General features: G+C 35.5%; 1 protein-coding gene across 7 annotated transcripts in view; it reads left to right on the top strand.

Annotated features, from left to right (window-relative positions):
* LOC121415808 (kinesin-like protein KIF13A) overlaps positions 1 to 25,755 on the top strand; it is a 129,728-nt gene that overhangs the window by 41,522 nt on the left and 62,451 nt on the right. For all 7 annotated transcript variants that reach the window (XM_041609152.1, XM_041609143.1, XM_041609159.1 and 4 more), the window contains exons 5-8: positions 6,403 to 6,495; positions 8,486 to 8,669; positions 10,543 to 10,630; positions 24,751 to 24,885. In XM_041609152.1, the coding sequence (XP_041465086.1) occupies positions 6,403 to 6,495; positions 8,486 to 8,669; positions 10,543 to 10,630; positions 24,751 to 24,885 (500 nt within the window). The remainder of the gene's footprint in view (positions 1 to 6,402; positions 6,496 to 8,485; positions 8,670 to 10,542; positions 10,631 to 24,750; positions 24,886 to 25,755) is intronic.

The following is a 25,755-nucleotide window of genomic DNA, read 5'->3' as shown; positions in this document are numbered from 1 at the left end:
AAAATGACAGAGGTAAAAATGGCAAAGGTAATAATGGCAGAGGCAAAAATGGCAAAGGTAATAATGGCAGAGGCAAAAATGGCAGAGGTAAAAATGGCAGAGGTAATAATGGCAGAGGTAAAAATGGCAGAGGTAAAAATGGCAGAGGTAAAAATGGCAAAGGTAATAATGGCAAAGGTAAAAATGGCAGAGGTAATAATGGCAGAGGTAATAATGGCAGAGGTAAAAATGGCAGAGGTAAAAATGGCAGAGGTAAAAATGGCAGAGGTAATAATGGCAGAGGTAATAATGGCAGAGGTAAAAATGGCAGAGGTAAAAATGACAGAGGTAAAAATGGCAAAGGTAATAATGGCAGAGGCAAAAATGGCAAAGGTAATAATGGCAGAGGCAAAAATGGCAGAGGTAAAAATGGCAGAGGTAATAATGGCAGAGGTAAAAATGGCAGAGGTAAAAATGGCAAAGGTAATAATGGCAGAGGTGAAAAATGGCAGAGGTAAAAAAAAAGAGCCGTGCTCTACATACATTATATGTTTGCACTCACGATTGATAATTTTTATATAATCTCAGAATTGAAGACCACAGGGGTACTGCTTTGTGCATTCTCACTGCATAATGCACACTGTCATTGTGGTTAGAACAGGCCCTGACATGCACAGAATGATTTTTTTTGCCTAAATATCTCATGTCCTTCTATAATGGACTTGATTTCACATGGACTTGTTGGGTTTTGTCTCGCCTGCATAGCAGAGCGAGACTGTAGGCGCAGCTTTTCTGACGCCAGTTGCGGTGGCGATGGCGGCGGCGTCGTCAACATTGATATCTTAACCAAGGTCAAGTTTTTGAAATGTCACCATAACAATACAAAGTACATGTATATGGACCTAAATGTAGTTCACGAAACTTGGACGTAAGGGTAATCAAGTATTACTTACATCCTGCTTGAGTTTCAGGTTGCGTGACCAATGCCAAAGGTCATTTAGGGTCAATGAACTTTAATAGACCATGTTGGGGGAATCAATATCGAGATTTTAACCAAGGTTATTAAAGTTTTTGAGATGTCATCATAACTTAGAAACTATGAACATATAAGGGTAATAGTGTATCACTGAAGATCCTGCCTGAGTTTCAGGTCACTTGACCAAGGTCAAACGTCACTCAAGGTCAACAAACTTTGATAATGTTGGGGATATTTGTGGAAGTGTCATCATAACTTTAGAGTTTATAGAGCTAGTTCATGAAACTTGGGACATAAGAGCAACCATGTATCCCTGAATATCTTGTGCTTGTTTCTGGTCACATGACCAAAATCAAAGGTCATTTAGAGTCAGTGAACATTGGCCCTGTTGGGGGTATTTGTTGAATTGGCATCATACATGTACCTTACACAGAGGTGCCAACTATTACTGATTTTCAGTATTTAGTACTGAAAAATGAGAAGAATACTGATGGTTTCATGCAAAATACTGATTTCTAGGTTTCAGTTTTATGTGTTCTATGGTATTTCTTTGGAAATACTGATTTCCTCACCAAAATACTGATTTTCTACTTTTAGAATACTGAAATGCTCTTGTTCAAGTTGGCAGCTCTGCTTACATTTAGAAAGTTTATGGATCTACACACATGATGTTCATAAACATAATCAAGTATGAATGATTGTTTTGCACATCTTTGCTCACATGATCATGGTCAAAGGTCATGTTGGGTCAATGGACATATATATGAGTGTTTTCCTTTGTGAATAAAGCTCTGATTTCAAAGTCAGCACTGCTGCTACGAACCGCGTAGTGCAGGTGAGACTGCCAGAGGCGTTGTTTAATGAAAGTGTACATGTAACATTGGGAGAGTTCATTGTCAATTCCAGTATTAATTTAATGCCACTGAAGCAAGGCATAGTATTACCAGGGATATGCCGCATATCCCTGGTATTACATGTGTAAGATATAGTGCCAATAATCTTGAAAATTACACTTTTTATTATTATCAAAGGATAAAAGTTTTTTTGCATGCTGACCTACATAACGATCCACAACAATTGTGAACACCTGCTGTAGGCTTGAAAATGTATACCAAGTTTAATATCAGTTTAACCACCCCAAAAAGGATATAAGCTTAAAGAGATTGAATAATTGTTATTTTTATATATGAATGAATCCTTTATGAAAAAAAAAGGAAAATCATAATCCCTAAACAACAAGGATTCTTATTGGGGGAGGGGGGGGGGGGCTATAGGGCCTACATGTCTGTTGATCTCTGTAGGCCTACTACATGTAGTTTCATAATGGAAACCAAATTACTCATAAGTTTTATACCAGCATCTGTAAAAAAACATGATAATCAAGTCCAGCTCTAGTCTACAAAACTCTGCATTGTAAATCAATGCATCTCCTGATGCCAAGTTGCCATGGCAACCTTTTTTTTCTTTTTTGAGTGGCAAATTATAGTGTCCTTGCATGCATATGACCTCAGAAAGCTTGGTTCTGTCTGGGTGTATTTAAAGCTGATGACTCAGTGTATGATGAATCTGCTGTCTACAACTGGTGATATTCTTGGGAGTTCAGATGCCATAATAAACTATCAATTGTATGGAACAGGTCATCATATAATACAAGTGTAAGATACCTTTCTAACTACCTGGCTTCCTAAAACTAGTTTACTGGAAACAAATTTTAGTGGAAACTAATAGCGTGTTTTGAGAACGGTCGAAGCAATCTTCCAGAAAAATCTTTCTTTCAGAAATCTACATCGTGATGTAGTTTTCAAGATCACTTTGCCTCGTTAAACTGGTTTTAGCGTATAAAGTGAGGATACAACCGTTCTTCGGGAAGCGATCTTGGCACATTTGAGCGCGCTACTCTACACGACAGGTGTAGAATGCCTACACTGCAGTTTCAAAGTTCACGAAAGTGACACGAAACATGTCACCCCACTGAGAGTATTTCCATTGCAACAAAATCGCTTTACGTGAATGGATTTTGAAAACCACTTTCATGTCACAGTGATCAAACTGGGATTGCTAGCAAAGTGATCTTCCAAACTGGTTTCCTGAATTGGTTTCCAGTATTAAAAGTAATTGTAGAAAGCGTAATGAGAATAGTGTTTAATTCTGGTTTTAGGGCTCACTTGGCAGTTATGGGCAGATTGATACTGCATTAATAGGCATACATCAAGGCTCTACATTAACTTTTTTTGGTGGTGGCCTGTTCGGGCCACCAAAACCTTCATGTACTATTTTTTTTTGGCCCGAAAAATATAAAGAAAAACATTCAAAATGAATAAGCTAACTTGTAAAATATTAATTCTGTAGCCACAAGCACCATTACATGTACTTTCACTTTGTGTATCTTGTTACTCTTGTATATAAACCTTGTTTGCTGTTATTATAGTTTGCAAATTGATTTGTGGTAAAATATAATTTATTTCATCATTGTAAATATGAAATGATTGAAAGAGAATAAATCAATTGTATTATTCCCAGGTTGTGTGGACCTTTTTTCATTGATCTACGCATACTTGTAATATAGACACACGATCATAATGTTAAAGCAAATAAATTATGCATAACAAACTTGATACAAAACAATAAATTTCCCTTTCTTCCTCATTGAATCCCAAACCTAGAGTATGCAGGCCCCAAACTAGTTTATTTTTGTTTTCTCTGCCTTTCAGCATATCATAGCAGGAGAAAATCATTGCAAAATATGCTGCAAAATTAGAACAATGCATAAAAGTGGGAGGCATACAAAAATAAAGAAAGTAGTGGAATAAAACAAAAAAAAAGAAATGAAAGAAAAAAGAACAGCAAAAAAAAGTAAGAGAAAAAAAAGAAAAGAACAAATTTAGAAAAAAAGAAAAGAAACAAAAGAACATGAAGAAAAATGAATAAAACAAAATGAAAATAAAAATTGGGAAAAAGGGGAAAAGGGGAAGAGAAAGGGGGAAAATTAAGAAGCCATAACAAATATTTTTAACAGCTGTGCCAAAAGTCTATTCTGACTAGTGACTGGAACTTGATACAATTAAAAGCCAAGCAAATAATTTTCACTTGCCTTTTGGGAATGGGGCAGTTCTATTTTTATATCCGTCAGTTTGTATTATTAATCATTTTTGTCATATTCTTTAATCAGGCAGAGTCAATTGGAAGGGGTAGAAACAACCTAACCACTGTCAAAAAATGAAAGAGAAAAAAGAATGATAAGGGAATGACGAAAGTAAGCCTACATCCGGAAAAAAAGTGAGAAAAGTCCTTCCCTATATTTGCCAAAATGTCGGAAAAATCCACATTTCATATCGATGAAATGCCTTCTAAAAGTATATTTCTCAAGAGTACTTTTGAGAAGTCATTTATAAACAATGAAGAAAGAAATTATCTGTTTAATTTTGGCTAGAAAACACAAAGCTTCGAAAGAAACTATTAGTATCAACACACATACAAATGCACGCGTGGGGACTGTAATGTCCCCACACGTGCATTTGTATGTGTGTTGATACTGATAGTTTCTTTCGAAGCTTTGTGTTTTCTAGCCTCTCCTATGGGTTTTTGTGTGTATTGATTCATTTAAAATTGGGTCTTTTTGAGTCAAAAGAGAGGTCATGATTCCTCTTTCTAATGCTTGCAAATAATTAGGGTACACCAGATTTTCGCAATATGGACTGTAGAAGGGCATTTAATTAATGTGACTTTGGCTGAGATTTCGTGTCGCAGCTACATGTACATCCACAGGCTGCTAGTTGCAAAGGCTTCATTCAGCTGTATGCCGTGCCTTGCATGCTATAGCATTATGTATTGTCAGGACTATGCAAACTTTGTGTGTGTATTTTGTGTGTAGATCGAGGATAAAGTTGGAAGTCTATCTGGCTTGTAATTTGAACTGTAGAAATTTGATAAAAATGTGTGCAAAGTCAGGAGAAAAATTGCGCTACTTTAAAAATTATTGGTTGCACGATTTTAAATAGTGGTTGCCCGAGTTGTATTTCTGGTGGCCACTGTTAATGTCTACATGTACAAGATGCAGTTTGTTATCGTTTGTGGATGTTTGCAAGCTATATGTATATGAACATTATTTAGCAGGGGCTTATAAAAGACTAAGCCAGGAGGGTGACTCTGTAAAATAAACATGAAATAGAATAGATAGATAATTTAAAGGTGAAGTTCACCCCAGAAAAATGTGGATTTGAATAAATAGAGAAAAATTAAACTAGCATAACGCTGAATATTTCATCAAAATTAGATGTGAAATAAGAAAGTAATGACATTTCAAAGTTACGCTTATTTAGGCCTATCATAAAACAGTGGTATGCACAACTCAGTGACATGCAAATGAGACAGTCGATGATGTCCCTCACTATTTCTTTTGTTTTTTATTGTTTGAATTATGCATTATTTCAAAAACAATTTTGACAATAAGGGCCAACATGACCGAACCATATAGTATTAAACATTGCAAATTCCACATGTTCACGGAGGAATCAATCATTTCAATTAGCAATGAGGAGAAAATATGTCATATTTCATATAATAAGATACAAATGAAAAATTGAGTGGATGATGTCATCAGTCTCCTCATTAGCATACCAACCAGAATGTGCATTTAACTGTTTTGTGAAATGAAGCGAAACATAATTTGTCATAACTTTCTTATTTAACATTCGATTTTGATGAAATTTTCAGTGTTATGCTTGTTGGATTTTTCTCTTTAAACTTAACTTTTTGTTGGGGTTGACATGTCATTTAATTTCTTAAATTCTAGGATTTAATCCTGATTTATATTTCAATATAATCATAATCAAAAACATTAAAATGATTAAACTTATTTTATGATTAAAACTCATTATTATTGAAATATTAAATGAATGTGGAATTTTGTTGATGTATTAAATTGAAGGCGTAGTTTTGAGTTTTTGTACACATGTATTAGCTCTAGGTTGACTCCAATTTTCTTCTCAAATCAAAAATACCCCTTTTCCAAATCCATGGTTATGGAGCAAAGCAGGAATACCATTGCAATAATCTGCACCATTTCCTTGATCAACTTGGAAAAAAAGTAGTTCAGACTATTTTGAAACAATAAACATATTTTTTGTAAAAGCCATTTTATTATGAATTAATGAAAGCAGTATGAGAAATTTTGCAAGTTGGTGCAAAAATGGCATAGTAGTATACAGTATGGTATGGCTTTATACATGTATGTTAAGTTTCTAAAGAGCAAGAAAGGAATGCACAATACATACTAGGGTTTTGGCCTCCCCCTCTGCTTGGCCAATTATAAAACAACAGTTGTGAAAATTCTGTAACCTTAACCATGACTAATGATAATCTCTTTCTCTCTTTCCCTCTCTTAACTATCTCTTTCACTCACTATTCACCTCTGTTTGTCTATCTCTCCCCTTTTTTCTTTCTTGTAGGTCAGCTGAAAGTATTTGACTGCCTGGGCAGGGATCTCTTAGACAATGCCTTTGAAGGATACAATGCATGCATCTTTGCATATGGACAAACTGGTAAGAGACAACTTAGGTTTTTTTTCTAAAGGCATGGTCACACCGCCCGAGCGTTGTTGGAGCGGTTGATCAGCGGAGAGAGAAAAATCATCACCGCTCGCTACCGTTCACCATTTTCATTTTCAATTGTTTTTTTGTTTTTGATTTTTGTTTTCGATTTTTTCCCCCAATTTTGAAAGCTAAATTCGACCCTCTTTCCCTACCGCTCCACGACCGCTCCAACGACGCTCGGGCGGTGTGACCAGGCCTTAAGATTTTCAGTTTATAATTTCTTTATCATATGGTTTGTACCTTTACCAAAGAACACATAAATTGAATTTTAGAAAACAGAAATTTTGTACTTTTATATTACATGTATGTGAATATAGAGTACTTCTACTTCAGAAAAAAATATATGGGAGCCTGAAATTACACTGATGTGATTTGGAATTAAAGACAATGAAGAAGATGAGAGAACACTTGGTTTCATCAAGAGGGCAATGGGACCTGGGTCACATAACACAAAGGTTAGAGATCAATCGTACGCTTGATTTTCATGATTAATAGTACACTGTAGTCAATACAGTCTGTTGTAAAAAGAAAATGTTGTGCGATGATTGCTAAGCTTTATCTTATGGGCTTCAGTTGCTGTATCTTATCAAGTTGACTTGATGATGACTATTTAGAAAAAAAACATTGAAGTTCTTGTCTTTTGTTCTCATTCTGCCACGATATTATCTTTATAACCTGGGCCCCATTGCAATATGGTAACTTTGCCATCCAATGGTAAAGGTTACTACCATGGTAACGATGCTCAACAGCCAATAAAATTCAAGGATTCCATGCGTGTTACCATTGTATGGCAACTTTTCTGCTACGGGATCCTGATTTACAGATGAGGAACAGGGCATGTTAATGTATCTGGACTTTTTAATCTTCTTGTTCACAAACTTGTGGTGATGGTTTATCGCTTGGTAAACACAATTGTTGATGTACCAAAGGTACAGTGCTTCAAACAGGCTGCTGTACTTCCACTTCGCTTCATGGTCATCAGATGAGGTTACACGTCCCTCATTCTCGCACTGTTACTTATCAGAAAACTTTTATTCCTGATGCCATTAGACTGTGGAATATTCTCGCTGCCATTACAGTTAACTGCACTTCAGTAGCCAGCTTCAAGGCTGAGGTGCAGAAAATCCAATTGCGCTAAGACTGCGCTGATTCTTTTTTAATTTTTTATTTTTAAACCGCACGTACATCCCGGGGGGCCACTTACGTTGACGAGTGGATACCATGCGCGACCAAAAAAACATGTAAAAAGGATGTCTTTTTCACGATAGGGCACGTTACGTACGTAACGTGATAAGGGTGTCAAAAACACAAAAATAATGAAAAAAGGGTATCTATTTCACTAGGAAAATTACGTGTTTAGGGTCGAAATTGTCGGGATGATAAAACAAAATTAAAATGTTTTATAAAGGATGTCCTTTTTGCCCCAACACTTCGTGTTTAGAGTCAGATTTGCGCGAGGTGTAGAAGAACGTGGGGTCGTACTAAACCAAATAAGGTAAAGCCGACGACCGAAGGACCCGTAACAATAAAACATTACTGTACTTGTTTAGGGGTTCATTTCAGGTAATATTTGCCAAGAGTATCGTTTTGTTTCCAATACTTGTTAAGGGTAGGGTTTCACACGCCAATACTTGTTAAGGGGTGCATTTTCAGAATATGGAAATTACGTGTTTAGGGTGCTTTTCCAGACCCCATGGTCGCGCATGGTATCCACTCGTGAATGGAAGTGGCCCCCCGGCACGTACATAGAATAGATCATAATTCCACAGCACTGTTTATACTCCTGCACAATTCTACAAGTACGATGATACACCAACCTGGTGGACTGTACTTTAACAGATGATGATGATTGTATCTCATCATTCATGTGCACTTATTAGCTCTAATACATTCATATTCAATGTATTCTTAAACCACCCCTTTCTCCTCCTTCCCTCAGGATCAGGTAAATCCTACACCATGATGGGTACAGAGGATCAGAAGGGTATAATCCCTCGCCTCTGTGATACCCTGTTTGAGAGGATGGCCAAGGAAGCTAATGAGGACACCCTTTCTTTCAAGGTCGAGGTCTCCTACATGGAGATCTACAATGAGAAAGTCAGAGATTTGCTCGATCCAAAAGGGTAAGAAAATATATAACAGAAGGTGTATTCAGACTGCCTCCTTCACTAGAGTACCCGTTAAATTATGAGAACATGCAGTCTGGCTCAAAAATACCTGTCAAGTATTTTCTGCATTTACACAGTCACTAAAGTTACGAAGATGCGCAGTATGGTCTGATTGGCAGGCAAGTGTATGATTCAAAATCGCTAGCTGAGCAGCCACCCACAGCACTTGTGACCAATTACTTGCTTGGTTAGAAAAAGTGATCATGTATTTTCACACTGCCAAAATACCTGCAACTTCGGAAAAATCCCTGCAAAAGTTCTGAAAATTTTGACAAGTACTTTTAGCAGGTATTTTCTTTCAGGAATATTACAAGTATTTTGTTTACACATTGGCAAAAAAGGAAAAAAAAAAGGTATTTCCGATTGGAGTAGATCAGGACAAATTTCCTGATGAGAGAATACCTGGTCAGTATTCTCGAACTTTAAGGTCAAGTCCACCTCAGAAAAATGTTAATTTGAATCAATAGAGAAAAGAGGAAAATCAGATAAGCACAATGCTGAAAATTTCATCAAAATCGGATGTAAAATAAGAAAGTTATGACATTTCAAAGTTTCACTTATTTTTAACAAAATAGTTACTTGAACGAGCCAGTTACATCCAAATGAGAGAGTCGATGATGTCACTCACTCACTATTTCTTTTGTTTTTTATTGTTTGAATTATACAATATTTCAATTTTTACGAATTCGATGATTAGGACCTTCTTGCCTGAAACACATAATGTTAAAATAATGGAATTCCACGTGTTCAGGGAGGAATGAAACTTCATTTCACATGACAATGACGAGAAAATAAATATTTCATATTTCATATAATAAAATACAAAAGAAATAGTGAGTGAGTGATGTCATCAGTTCCCTCATTTGCATACCGACCGAGATGTGCATATAACTGTTTTGTGAAAATGAAGCGAAACTTTAAAATGTCATAACTTTCTTATTTTACATCCGATTGATGAATTTTCAGTGTTATGCTTGTTGAGTTATTCTCTTTTTATTCAAATCAAGTTTTTGTTGGGGTGGACTTGTCCTTTAAAAGCAGTGTGAATATGCCTTGATAGATCAATACCCACGTCCCTGTTTCCAAATCGCTAAATTACAACCAAATCTCTACCAACCAATCAAATTTCTTCATTGCTTGTGACTTTCCTCTTATTCGTATGAAATATCTCTGTTGTAGCTCTGACTGTTTTGATATAGTAATTCTTCTTTATTCGTCTATAATGGTCTTATTATTAGTTTTGTAAATAAATGGATTTTTGTAATGTGCGAATCTACATCCTAAGGTTACTGCAGGAACCCAGTCTACTTTCCAGTGGCCTGTCGCAGAGAGATTATAAGATGAAATAATAAAGTCCCAAAGCATGAAAACTATTGTTTAAAGCCAAGATGCATTTTTATTTTAATTGAATTCAGTTTGTTTATTTCATATTCTGTCCAAATATTTAAAAAATGCAATAATGACTTTCTCAAAAAGGTGCGTATTAATTGAGAAAAAACTGAAAATCCAAAAAAGTTTTGAAGTTTTTAAAACTTGAACAATGTAGTGTAGAGATGTGCTCGATTACCGCTGTTTGTGGAACTTGCCCCAGCTTGGTCGTGCTATATTCCATGCATTTTTATCTGTGATTTTAAACAGAAACTGTAAGTCAAATGTTGAATTACAAAGTAAGTAGTCCAAATTCATATTAGGTTTCAAGTGTGATGTTTTAACTGTACACAGTAGAGAATAATACTTTGAAGATATGACTTGTGAAATTCGGCATACTCATGTTTTTGTTCTATAATTTTCTCTTCTTTTTGCTTTTCACATATGTTCTATCTTCCAGGAACAAACAGAATCTGAAAGTTAGGGAACACAAGATTTATGGTCCATATGTGGATGGCTTATCTACCCTTGCTGTCTCCTCATTCGAGGTTGGTATTGCTTCAGTTGTCTGGCATTTATTTTAAATATTCCACTTTGCCATTACATTATTTGTTCCTTACTCATTTTGTTGAATATCTTCCAAACTTTGCAGTATAGTAAAATGAAGAAGAAAAGGTTATTGATGGTGGTTGGTGTTAAGGCCAAGTCATGGGGGTATTTTTCTTCTACAAGGTGGAAGAAAATAAGTCCGAAAACTCTTGGAACCAGCAGTACACAGGCTGGCCGCAGCTCTACTATCCGTCCATTGCTGCAAATAATTTGCAGAATTTGATGTTATTGCCCACCAGAGGTGAAGGCGAGACTTAGGGATCCAAATGTTGTCCGTTGTCCGTCCGTCACAAACCTAATGACACCTAACTCCATAACCGTAAGTTGCTTTTCAACCAAACTTGGATGGTAGATGGATTTGGGGGACCTGCATGTTATGCTGCAGTCGGAGGTCAAATGGTAAGGTCAAAGGTCATTTTCAGGTCAACGTTAAAGTTTACATGCAAGACTCTCTTTATGACACCTAACTCTGCAAACGTAAGTCGCTTTTCAACCAAGCTTGGATGGTAGATGGTAGTCGAAGGTCACATGATAAGGTCAAAGGTCATTTTTAGGTCAACGTCAGTGTTTACATTCAAGACTCTCTTAAGACACCTAACTCCGCAACCGTAAGTCGCTCTTCAACCAAACTTGGATGGTAGATTGACTTTGGGGACATGCATTTGATGCTGCAGTCGGAGGTCACATGGTTAGGTCAAACCTGATTTTCAGGTCAGTATTAAACTTTACATGCAAGACTTACATGTATGACACCTAACTCCGCTATGTTAAGTGAATTTTCAACTAAACTGGATGGTAGATTGACTTAAGCGACCTGCATATTATGCTGCTGTCGGAGGTCACATGGTAAGGTCAAAGGTCGATTTCAGGCCAACATTAACCCTAAAAAGACATTTTTCGCGCTAAATTCGCCGCGCAAAATTTTTTGACCGCGTCGCTCGCTGACTATTTACTTTCAAGTCTCGCGCAACTTTTGAGACCAAAATTGTGACCCCCAGGTACGCGGTTCCAAAGTTACGCAACATTTCGTAAGTGCATGCAGACCCAAAATTACTCAAAAACGTGAATTTGTGTACAAATCCAATGCAAATAATGTTCTTAGCCAAAATTCATAAATGTATCATTATTTTTCCTTTTGCTGCTTAAAATCAATTAATTTTATCTTTTTTATGGTCAAAATAAAGTCCCCTACAATATCCATTGAAAAAACAATAAAAAACAAAAAGTCGAAAAACACAGAAATACATAAGAAATTCAGAAAACAATAGAATACATAAGAAAATAAATGTGATTTTGAATTTTTTTAAAATCAACTTGATCAGATGCCTATCTAGAGTATGTGAAACAAAAATTAGCATTTCAGGGGCATTATTTTATTAATTAGAGCAAACATGATTTTACGCATAAATTAGCATAATTAATGAGACATGAGATTTTTTGCAGAATTTGATGTTACAGTTTTGTAGATAATGCCATGGGTAACGTGTGTGCCAATTTTCGTCGCGATCGCGCGATCGACGGCCGAGATCATAAGGGGGGGGGGCTGATTCAGTCTTTTTAGGCGTCGAAATAGCCCAGTCTATTTAGGGTTAAAGTTTACGTGCTAGGCTCTTATGATAAGTGTTATTCCATCCCAGCCATTTCACAATGAAGTTTCGATACAATGCTGTTGCATGCCCTCGCAAATCACGATATTTCTGGTTATTTTCATAAGTGGGCGAGACACACAATTGCTTTTGCCTTGTTTCACCCTGTATATTATGTACGTTCATTTTCAAATGTTTTTCTCTTAAAAATCTTTGTTCAAGACAATCAATTTTTGTTCATTTCTTTTTATTTGGGGGGGGGGGCTACTTTTCGCAACCTACTGCCTAAATCTGCTACATTGGATAAGCTTTAAAGCTTGTGTATAGTTTTGGTAAATCCACCAAAATGCACCTATCATTATTCCAATTCATTGCTAGCTAATATGAATGGATATGCCCTATAACAGTTATGATGTGGAGGATATGAAATAAAAATGTGTTTTACAGGATAAATTTTGCGATTTTACATGGAAATTTAACTTGATCGGGTCACCCGATCAAATTAAAATATCTGTGTGTTTTTGTCTTTCAATTAAATCCTATTCCAAATCATGGAATGGGCTGAAACTTTCAAGATATATGTTCTTTGTCTGTAACTTTTGGATATCTAATCACAAAATTTATAAGATAAGTGCTTGAATGCCCATTTTTTTAATTTAAAACAAGCATCGCTGAGAGAGGGCGCTATATATCCAAGATTTGAATATTTGAAATTTTCTCATAGAAGTGCAGTTGGAAAAATATCTAACGGTCTCTACGCTTCAGTAAGACTGTCATATTAGATGATATTCGATTATCAATCACATTATTGACCCTTTACCAAAGCTATACACAGACTTTAACGGGAATATTCTGAGGCTCTTTTTAAAATTAATTTCCAGGGCTCTCTTGAGTGTTTTGAGGGCGACATAGCTCCGAGCCCCCTTGTAATTTTTCCCTGGTTCAAGACTATTTATTAGTTTTGAGTAAATGACTGTACAGAGGATGATTAGAATGTGAAATGAAAAGAAATTATTGCTCTCCAGTCTCCTCTCTGATATATTTCATTTTTCGTAAACTTTAGATATTTATTCAAGGTTTTATCTTTGCCTCTTGACCTTCTCTTTATACTTCTTCTCTATTCCTGTCATGGGATGGATAATTTCCAATGGAGACAGATTGTTGTTGAGATCTCCTTACCTCATTAGCATGCCATCTGAATACCTCCACATAATCCAACAGGAGACATCATAAACCACAGTAGCTGGGTTCACGTTAAAAATTGTATTGGGACACATTCATAGATTTAAAAAATATAATACCACATTAGCGTGTAACCCGAATCTCTCTATATAATCCCACAGAAGACATAATAAACCACAGTTCCTTGAAATTGTATTTTGGACAAGTCATGATTTTTAAAATTGAATATACATGTATTATTGTATGTATACATTTGATTTACATATTTACCTTATTAGTATACCATCTGAATACCTTCATATACAATCCCGCAGGGGACATCAATATCATAAACCAGAGCAGCTGGATTCACACTTAAAATTGCAGGGAATAGTTTTCCTGGTATTGCATCACAATTTGCTCCATATTTTTTTAAAGACTTCTACAGCATTTAAAGATAAATACCAGGGGCCCGTTTCATAAAGCTGTTCGTAAGTTACGAATGACTTTACGCACAACTGGTGACCCTTTCTTGTGCTATGTGATATATCCCTATGTAGCTGACTTATGTATAAAAACATGTTCCAGTCGTTCGTAAAGTTGTGCGTAACTTTACAAACAGCTTTATGAAACACCACCCAGTTGTGGTAATAATATATGAATGAGTTCAAACAGAATCCAATGTAATGGTCACCAAAGTGCATGTTTGTATGTGTGAATAATCAATGTGTGCTAAATTGCTCTGGAAAAAATGTGTAAATGTCAAGATATGAGCAAAATAAGCATGGAATTCCATAAAATATTGGGTATGTTTCCAAACAATATCTATACACTGTCAATATTATATTTATTTCAAGATTGATTGACAGAATGAGCTGAATTATAAAAATTGTTTATAGGTAAAAAAAATGCCGGAATACAGAAATATTTACTGAGAAATATAACTATGAAAATAGTATTACCATATATAAAAAAAGACAAAAGATGAACTCCCCATATTGCAGCAACTCTATTTTTACATAACTGCCTTCTAGCAAGTAAAATTCATAGACACACACACCTAGGGATGCCTATGCAGTTCTATAGTTGAGATTGATTGGATCAGTCACAATTCTTCCAGGGCCCAGATGTGTGTCTTTAGCTCATTAGCCTGAAGCATAGCATGCTGTATAAAGTATCAGTATGAAATCCCAGGAGATTAGTCCCATTTTTCTGCGTGCATATTCTCACTTCACCCATAATTCAGATGAAATCTAATATGAAGGAAATGATACTTTGTCGTATTGATGAGAGTACTGTCAACAAATCCCATTTTCTTTTATGCATCATTCTCGAAAATTGACTTATCCCCCCTTTTATAGTGTACAGAATAAGTACAACATTTTCATTCTTTGAAAACTGCAATAGGAAAAACTATCATCTCAACTTAGTGGAAATAATTGAATGACTAAAAAATCAAGAATAGACATTGTTTTGTCAAACTAGAGAATAAAAATAGACAGCAAATGGTCAAAGGGCCTCTTGTTTCACATGTAAGTTTTGTCAGGCTACATTGTCTAAGGTTATGTTTCATGGAAAATGTCCTAGAAAATCTCTGACCTTTATTGAGCACAGTTTGAGTAAAACACACTTGACAGCACTGATGCTTTTGCTTTTTCTGCTCTTTTTGCAGCTATATTGCATAAATTTTAACATACTTCTGCTTGTTGTGAATGTCAGTTTAAAATCGCTATCCTTCACATGTGTCCTTTTATCAGTTTTAAGAGATGAACATACATTTAGCTAATGCATAGATCATTGAAGAGTAAATATGTATAAGGGATTAATATGCAGCCCTTCATGTTTATGATTTCTTGGAGCTCAAAAATCGCTTTTCTCAAAGTGACAATATAGAGTTAATAGCAATGTGGTAGCGATAGCTCGCACTATTATGCTTCTGGTAAGGAAGAATGAAGTTCATTAAATTCAGAGTTGGTACTTCCAGGAATCCTATTTATAATTTTCAATATTTGATAATAAATAACTCTTGAAAATATATATTTTTGAATATTCAATGCATTGCTGCTGGATAACTAGCCAGAAAATTATTCATTTCACATGTCGCACCAGCACAGTCAATCACATAACAGCAACACAAGCACAGTCAATCACCACAACACACATCGATCACATCAACAAGCGCTATCACTCACCAAAATCCCCGCTAAAATACAAATTACGTCCTTTATTGTTGCTTTATCTGTGCCATATTTCCAAAGCATGCGACAGATTGGTTCAGATTCAGAAAGCGCAGTCTTTGAAAATGCAGTAAAAATGAAGAAATCTGTTATTTTTTCTGAGATCGTAAACTTTATTTTGCTAATTTAGGATTGTATTTTCAAAATTACCAATAAAAAAACGAAACCAGATTTTTTTTCTTCATTGCAGTTACAGTGATATGGGACTTTTCAATTGTTTTAGGAGTTGCAGGAGCGATGCCAGAGTAGATGAGAGCAAATTGCTTGTCAATCGTGTATTTTTCGCTTTTCAGCTGCCATAAAAATAATAAATATCAAGAAAATTGATGTGGCAATCAAAAAGGGGTGCGGGCGCGTACAAGAAACATATTTTTAAAGTCATGTTTTGAAAATAGTAGTAAAATAGTATGGGGCACGATTTTTTTTTTTTTGAGGAGCGCAGTAGGAGTGCCGGCACGATCGCACTCCTCAAAAATGAAGGTCTGAATATGAGATGATTTGTTTTTGTATTGCATCTCTGTTTGCTTTGCATTTTTCTTTAACTGCCACACATAATTTCTTAATTTCACATAGTGGAGAACTGTACAGAAAAGACATTATAGAGGCTTTTAACTGCTTTAGGAACAAATATGAGAACCAACTTTATTCCCTGGAAAATTGTACAAATAGGGAAATACATTTTTAACAAAGATATAGATACAGTGTATGTAAAAAAAAATGTACCCCCACAGGTCCACATACTAAAATGTATGTGCCGGCAGAGAAAAATAGAGATGCTTGCCATATGAATTGAAAAAACTAGAGATGTTTGTAATCAAGATGGAAGAGTAATAATGGAACATGGATCAACTTCCTTCAGCGCACCAACAATCCTGGATGATGCAAGTCTGTGGTTTCACATGATGGTGCCCAGCATCCACCAATTATGATAATGTAATATTCAGCCTCTTTTCTTTGCATGAGGGAAACATCAAATGTGGCATTATGTATGTCTAGGCTAGTATAGTGTAATTTTTCTCCCTTTTTGAATTCAGATGCCAGAATTCTAGAAGTCATTTCTGAATAGAATGTTACAGTGAGGTGTGATTAAAAAATAGCTGAAGTGCTGAGTAATAAAGAGGCAAGGGAAATTAATGGAATTCATGGAAAGTAGGGCAGAAGGGGGGGGGGGGGTGTTTGCGGAGAAATAGAGACCCCAAGCATACTGATTGGTCTTTTTATTCTGAGAGATGTTGTAAGTACGTCAGTGCATTTTGATTAAAGAAGAGCTGAAGCATCAAGGAATAAAGAAATGAGTCTTACCAATAGGCAAGAGAGGGGGGGGGGGGGCAGAGATTCATTTATTACCCCTCCCTGAACTTTCTTGTATTTTCATTTTATATTAAAAGATTAAAAGTAGGAAAGAAAAGAGTTTTAAAAAATCACAAGTATAGTTAAGTGGCAAATAGGATGGATAAGATTTCCCCATAGCTTTTAAATGGAGGACCCAATTTATTGATTGCTTGATTGATTTTAGACGATAAAGAACAGATGTATGTGCCTAATACAGAAAAATTGGTGTACAAATGATGCATGCACATGAGTTCATTATTAAATCGATCTATCCTCACACAAGTTGAGGCTCTGTTCAATCTATTGCACGAAGCTTTAGGCTGGGTGCTATGGGGTGAACAAACAGCTTCGTGCAATGGATTGAGCACAGCCTCATTGAGAGTGGATAGGTCGCATAATGGAGGAATGAAGACATGCATTTTCTAGCTTTTGTTCTTTGACAATAGAGAGAAAAAAAAGCAGATGGAATTCAGACATATTTTGCCCTTGTCTGACATTTCATTTTCTCTGAAAATATTATTTTCCTCGTGTATGAAAGCAGACAATTGTTTTTGTTCTTTTGTGACATACTTTGATTCATGAATTTGAGTGCGCACAGTCAGCCTTGTTGTCTCACCTGCATAGCAGAGTGAGACTGTAGGCGCCGCTTTTCCGACGGCGGCGGCGGCGTCAACATCAAATCTTAACCTGAGGTTAAGTTTTTGAATGACATCATAACTTAAAAAGTATATGGACCTAGTTCATGAAACTTGGCCATAAGGTTAATGGTTAATCAAGTATTACTGAACATCCTAATAGAGTTTCATGTCACATGACCAAGGTCAAAGGTCATTTAGGGTCAATGAACTTAGACCATGTTGGAGGAATCAGCATCGAAAAATTATTTCTTCAGAATTCAAAAATACATAATTATAATACACGTCAAAAGGATCTGATTCGTCAGCCATTTGCAAGAACAAATGTCACTCTGACCTCCTTTCATATATCATGTATTAAAGAGTGGAACAATTTACCTGTTGATATAAAAAATAGTAAAACTCATTTCATGTTCAAAAGATTATCCAAAACTTATTTTCTTGACAGATTGTGATTATTTTCCTTCAATATGTGTTTAAGTTAATTTGCATTTAAGTTGATGACCTACTCAGAATCTATGTTTAACATGTATATTTGTGGGTGGATGTGGTTGTGTGTGTGTGTGGGTTTGTGTATATATGTGTGTTTGTTATAGTTTTTTCCATTTTATTTTTAGCATCTTAACCTTATTATACATTTTTTTTTTCTCTCTCTCTGTATCTTGTAGATTAGTATATCCTATGTTTTATGTTAATAATCATAAGTATTCCAGGGCCCTACTCACAAGCTTTGCTTTTAAAGGGGTCCTAAAACCAATTCCTATATGCTATAGTCTGATTGATGTATGTTCATGTAGTCATTTACGTTGTATGTACATCTATTTTGATTATGTGATGTTTTTGGTTTTGAATAAATAAACTTGAACTTGAACTTGAACTTGAAATCTTAACCTGAGGTTAAGTTTTTGAAATGTCATCATAACTTAGAAAATATATGGACCTAGTTCATGAAACTTGGACATAAGGTTAAACAATTATCACTGAACATCCTGCGTGAGTTTTATGTCACATGACCAAGGTCAAAGGTCATTTAGGGTCAATGAACTTTGGCCGAATTGGGGGTATCTGTTGAATTCCCATCATAACTTTGACAGTTTATGGATCTGATTCATGAAACATGGACATAATAGTAATCAAGCATCACTGAACATTTTGTACAAGTTTCAGCTCTCATGATTAAGGTCAAAGGTCATTTAGGGTCAATGAACTGTGGCCAAATTGGGGGTATCTGTTGAATTACCATCATAACTTTGAAAATGTATTGGTCTAGTTTGTTAAACTTGGACATTAGAGTAATCAAGTATCACTGAACATCCTGTGCGCATTTCAGGTCACATGACCAAGGTCAAAGGTCAATGAACTTTGGCCGAATTGGGTGTATCTGTTGAATTACCATCATAACTTTGAAAGTTTATGAATCTGATTCACGAATCTTGGACATAAGAGTAATCAAGTATCACTGAACAAACTGTGTGAGTTTCAAGTCACATGATCAAGGTCAAAGGTCATATAAGGTCAATGAACTTTGGCCATGTTGGGTTCTTTCGTTGAATAACCATCATATCTCTGTAAGTTTATTGGTCTAGTTCATAAAAAGTGGACATAAAACTAAAAGTAACCATGTATCACTGAACATCTTGTGCCAGTTAGAGTAGTTTTCAAAGTCAGCACTGATGCTATATTGAACTGCGTAATGCAGGTGAGACGGCCAGAGGCATTCCACTTGTTGATCAATGCGCTGACTTTGATGCGCGCGAACACACACACATACAAAATGTACATACACACACGTTAGCTCAACCGTGCTATGGAAAAATGAAAAAAATGCACGGTCGCCGTGCATGGAAAATAAACTTTGCATTCCGGCTGTATGTTGTCCGCAACAGAATCATATTGGCTCGAGTCTTAGACGAGGGCAATATGGTTCTTTAAGGGCAACATATTGATGTTTCTCGAAAGAAGAGCCAGTCAATATTATTGTTATTACCTATGGCTGTACAATGTGTAATTCAAGCTTCAATTTGGAACAATTTATATGCCTGTTTGCTTATCAGTGCTACTTCCCCCTACAGAAATTTCCAAGCTTGCGGGAAGCGTGCGACTAGCTTGCGCAAGCTTGCGGCATGCTAGTAACTAGCATGCGGCTAGCTTAATAAGCGTGTAATATGCGTGCAGAGTAATAGTTAAGCGATCTTTTAGCAAGCAGGGACTGTTCGCTAGCATGCACTCGCTTATTAAGCGAGCGCCCTGCTAGTCGCATGCTAGTTACTAGCAAGCGGCACGCTTAAATTTCTGTAGGGGTCTGATTTCAGGTTATTCACAAACTTAGCAAAGTAACCCTTAATAAGCAGTTGTGACGTAAGTGATTACCTTGCAGTCGTGCATCATGCATGGCGTGCGCAAACATACACTGATTGCGTAGAAATCTTGCGCTGGGGTTACGTTTGTGTAGGTACAGGCCACGCCGCACATTATCCTGATATATGCACAGAGTTTATACATTTAGGTCCCATGGATCCGTAGTGTTATAACCCTGTAAACGATATTCTGAACATTATCTGTTCTCCATATTTTATCTTTTTCTAAGAGATACATGTATGACAAAATCGGTATTCTGGTGGATGTCATATCTTTTGTCACAAATATTGTCATAAATTTTGTCTCTTCTCTTTAGTAAGGACCAAAAATATGCAGCTTTAAATACGCATAATCCTCATAGTTTATACAAGCAAAAGATATGACAAAATCAATTTAGTCAAATTTTTTAGTACCAAATATCCCGATACCCTAGCGACTGAATTAGTTGCACTCATCATCCATGACAATTTTCAAAATTAATTTTCATGCTACAATTAGTTAGGCCCTACATGTACATATTATTTCCTCCTTTTTTGTTCTGTTTTCCTTCTTTTTCAATTTCTCTTCTAAAATCCTTCACAGCTCCCTGTCTCTCTTTGTAAAGCGCATCAATATATGTGTGGTTGCATGATGCAAGCAACTGTATTGGGGTTACGCCCTACATGTTCCTTCCACAGGGCCTTCTTATTGGCTAGAAGGGCTCCAATTGGGAACTAACAATGATTTTGCTTGGTTTGCTTCCAAAAAGATGGGCGGGAACTTTAAAAGATATGTCAGGGAAAAGACAATGTTCAGAATACCGATTTGTGACAATCATAGCCGTGTCACATCTCAGAGAGAAATGACAAAATTTATGACAAAAGTTATGACAGTGTTCCAGAATACCACCCCTGGTTTGCAATTATATATTTTACATGATGATCATCATATTCAAATATATTCTGTGTAGTGATATAGTCTAACTAGCACAAAAGAGACACAACAAGTCTATAAATTATCTGATAGATTTTACTTATTTGCAAGACAAAATGCATAAACAGTTTTAAAAACCCCAAAATACTTCTAATGCAAAGTGGCTCGGGCCCCAGATTGGAAACAATCATTTCAAAATATGGAATATTTTTTTTGCAGATATTGTCTTGTATAAGGGACAACCCTTCTCCAGTCATATGAATAAACAAATCAAGGGACAGAATTACTAATACCACCCTGTTTTGAGGTGCACTCAACTGTTCTTTTAATGTTACGCCTCGTTGAGTACCATGGTATTAATCATTGTGCATGAAGCCATGTCTTTAAAGGTCAAGTCCACCCCAGGAAAATGCTGACTTGAATATGTAGAGAACAATCAAACTAACATAGTGCTGTAAATTTCATCAAAATCGGACGTAAAATAAGAAAGTTATGACAGTTTAAAGTTTCGCTTTTTTTTCACAAACAGTGATATGCACAACTAGGTGAGTCAGTCGATGCCCATTACTCACTATTTCTTTTGTTTTTTATTGTTTTATTTATACAATATTTCATTTTTTTATAGATTTGACAATAAGGACCAACTTGATTGAACCATATAGAACTATTAAAGGGGAAGTTCACCCTGACAAAAAGTTTATTGTAAAAATAGCAGAAAAAATAATAAAAAATATTGCTGAAGGTTTGAGAAAAATTCATCAAATAATTAAAAAGTTATTAGAATTTCAATTATTTGATTTGTGACGTCATATGCGAGCAGCATTCCTACATAGCGAATGGTAAAAAAATCAATGAAATGTCATTTTCTCAGAAAATTGAAAATGGTTTTTACTGTACCTTTTGTATATAAATAGAAAAATCATTTCACACCCGATCATAAATAGAAAACAAAATCAAGGCATCAGGAACCATATAAAATTTGAAATTCATGCGTTTTATATTACATAACACATGGGGCAACTGCTCGTTTATGACGTCACAAATCCAAAACTTTGAACTCTAATAACGTTCTTACTCTTTAACGGATTTTCCTCAAACCTTCACCAATATTTTTCACTATTTTTTCTGCTATTTTTACAACAAAGTTTTCTTCAGGGTGAACTTCCCCTTTAAACAATGCTAATTCCACATGTTCAGGGAGAAATTAATCATTGTATCACTTTAATAACAATGAGGAGAAAATTAAAATATTTCATATTTCATATGATAAAATTCAAAAGGAATAGTGAGTGGATGAAGTCATAGTCTCCTCATTTGCATGCCAACCAGAATGTGCATATAACTGTTTCGTGAAATAAAGCGAAAATTTAAAATGTTATAACTTTCTTATTTTACACCAGATTTTGATGAAATCTTTCAGTATTATGTTTGTTGGATTTTACTCTTTTTATTCAAATAAACTTTTTGTTGGGATGGACTTGTCCTTTAAGCATGGCTAAACTGCAGAGGAGTTATTTCAGATTGGTAAATAAAAGGCCTTTAGAGACTGGGAGCCAAATATTGACTTTTAGCAAGCTGTTTTTGAAAGCACATTCATTAGATTAGAATTTAATGATTTTTTTAAAACAAAGTTTTCATGTTCTGTATTTTTTTGTTTCTGCCATATACTTTGCTAATTTCAAAGTATATTCAGCAAGAACTCTCATAATAACATAGATCTGCCTACATGTACTTCTAATTCAGATGAATATTCAATAAGCTCATTTATTTGAAAATCTTTACATTAATATTCTAATGGAAGTAAATTTACCTTTCATGTAAAATGGTATTTCATTATAAAAAAAACATTAGATCCTGTGTAGACAGTTGTGACAAAAAGGAAATTAACTTTTTTGAAGAAAAGGAAATGATCAACATGACTATTTTTAAAAGACATTAACATGCAAATTTTCTTTATTTGACTGAAATTAGAGTTCGGGAAGTAAGCACCTGAGTCCCTGAACACAAAGGTTTGAAATCAATCACTAAATGGCCAATAATGGTCATTACTTGCATGCATAATTTGCACAAAATGCTGAGCATGAACCAATCAGAACTGTTCTCTCATGTTTGCAATCCATTGGAAACCTTTGTGTAACAGAGCCAGCTCTCAGTTTCATTTTCAGTTTTACTTTTAGATGTAAACAGGGTCGAGTCTAAAATAGAATCGATTGAATTTTGCTTGAGGTGTTTTACATGCAATTTGTAATACTATCCATCTTAATCTTGAATCCCACTTGGAACTTATATACAGTATACACGTATGCGGGCCGAGCTTCACCTTACTTTGCAAATATTATTCAAAAGTGTGTTCCCAAAATGAAGTCACGTATACTCCAGTTATGAGACATATTAGTTTGTAACTTTTAGAAACAATCCCTGTTTACTATTAATGTAATCTTAATTACATAAACATTACAGTACCTAGTATAGGCCTACATGTACGTTTTGCCACAATTTCAGAAAACGTAACAGCGAAGCTCACCAATTTTGTGAAGGGCTGAATGGTAACCATCATCCATATGTATTTAGACCTGGAGGGGGTTTCATAAAGTTACGCACAACTTTCCTAAGCACTTAGACATGTTTTGTGATAAGTGCTATACTAATAATGTTAATTATTATTGTTATTTATTTTACGCATGACTGGAACATGTTCTTCGGTAGTAATTACATAGGGATTATCACATAGCACAAGAAAGGATCGCCAGTCAAAGTCATTTGTATCTTATGAACAGCTTTATGAAACATCCACCAGTTGAGTATTTCATGTACAATCTTGTCACTGCTTTGAACCAATCAGATGCAAGGATTTCAGTAGCTTATAACAAACAGCCAGTGAAATTCTGTGACTGATTATTCCATGAAATGCTTCCCTCAATGTTCTCTTCATCAAGCAAACCCTGAATACTTGCCCAAAGCTATAAAAAAGTAAAGAAACAAGATAAATACAAACATTTGTCTTATTTTTATCAAGTTCTTCTTCTTCTGAAACTGTCCATCAGTTAGAACTACTAAACTTGATATGGGGGTTTATTTCTCCCGTTGAAGTCCTTTCAGCTCCCACCAGACGATGTCTTGGAAAGAATTCATGCATGCCTTTCCAATGTTCTCATGCACCCTTGTGAATTCTCACTATCAGATGAAAAGGTTTCAGGTTTCGGGATTTCTAGACTAAATTGGAAAAGGACACCTGATATGTGTCTCGGACTTGTTGAAGCCGAGTTCATGATCCGGGCAAGCCAACATGTAAAACTACCCTCTTGTAAATCTTGAGCAAGTACGTAGACAAAGTGTGGCGCTACTTTATAAAAAAAATAGCTTCTATGAGGATGCCATTTTTCTTCTCAGGTCTGCATACATACACAGTATCCCTGTAGGTATTAGGTGTATGTATTTGTAAGTGTTAGGCTTGTTCAGCTACATGTATCATAGAATCAAGGATTCAATGAAAGTTACCACTGGATGACAAAGTTACAATTAATAGTAACTTTTATGTAATGAGGCCCAGTTTTCTTTTTTGAAAATTTATTTTTCAATGCTTTAATAAAGTATACCAACAAAAGATATTTTATGTACTGACTTACCACTAAAACAGATTCATTGCACCATCTGTATGTTTCTTCCTAGCTTTTAGCTCCATGATAGAAGTTTAAAACCCTCCCAGTTGAAACTGTTGAGAGTTACAATATTTTGAAACAAAACAAGAGTAATACTTGTATCAATATATATTTTTTTCTCAATCAGAAATTGCCTTATTTTAAGTGGATATCTCTTTCATTTATTTCTTTTTTTATAGAACATAGAAGCCTTGATGTCAGAAGGTAACAAGTCCAGAACTGTTGCAGCAACCAACATGAACTCAGAGAGCAGTAGATCACATGCAGTCTTCAATATCACCCTAACACAGACACTCACTGATATAGAATCAGATGTAAGTATGAGACTTTTAAAAATGCGGCTTAAGTGATTGATTATTGTTTTCTAACATTGATTCCATATGGTTATTGTGTAAGATCAATCTTAAAACTCAGCTCCATTATCAATTGTATATAAAGCTTTAAGTCATGGGTCTCAGTTTGGGTAAATTTCAAAGGTACATTAGATTGCACTAATGATCACATAAAAATAGTTGTGATGACAGTCTTTTCTAAAGCACTCTAAAATTTGCGTGTTTTAAGAGGGGTATTAAATTTTGGACAAATGTCTGAATGCAGGACCTTTGGTGTTCCATCAAACTTTTCAAAAGTTCAAGGAAAATTTTTATAAAGAGTTACAGCTATGGTGACTTTACCATTATGGCAACTACCACAGGTCAATAGCCAATCACAAGCAAGATTTTTGTCATGATGGTACATGTAGTTGCCATCATGGCAGAGTTACCCTTGTAACAGACCCCTGTATGACTTTTGACAGACTTGAATATATTATGGGACATGGAATATGATAAGCGTAGGTTCTAGATGATTTAAGAAATGACCAAACTCGCCTGGTGGGTGTTACATAAAGTTTTTGCAAAGTTACGCATGGCTTTACGCATGACTGGAACATGTTCTTAGGTCATAAATTAATTATGATGTCACATAGCACAAGAAAGGATCGCCAGTTGTGTGTTAAGTCATTCTTATCTTACAAACAGCTGTACGAATCATCCACCTGGGAGCCGTTTCATAAAGCTGTTTGCAAGTTAAGAGCGACTTTAAGGACGACTGATGATCCTTTCTTACGCACCAAGCCATCTCTAATTCAACATACCATTTACCACAAGAAAGGATCACCAGTCGTTCTTAAAGTCGCTCTTAAC

The sequence above is a fragment of the Lytechinus variegatus genome, chromosome 1 (genome assembly GCF_018143015.1).
Source record: "Lytechinus variegatus isolate NC3 chromosome 1, Lvar_3.0, whole genome shotgun sequence".
Classification (NCBI taxonomy): domain Eukaryota; kingdom Metazoa; phylum Echinodermata; class Echinoidea; order Temnopleuroida; family Toxopneustidae; genus Lytechinus; species Lytechinus variegatus.
The sequence above is the reverse complement of the archived record's forward strand: the minus strand, read 5'-3'. Positions and strand labels throughout refer to the sequence as shown.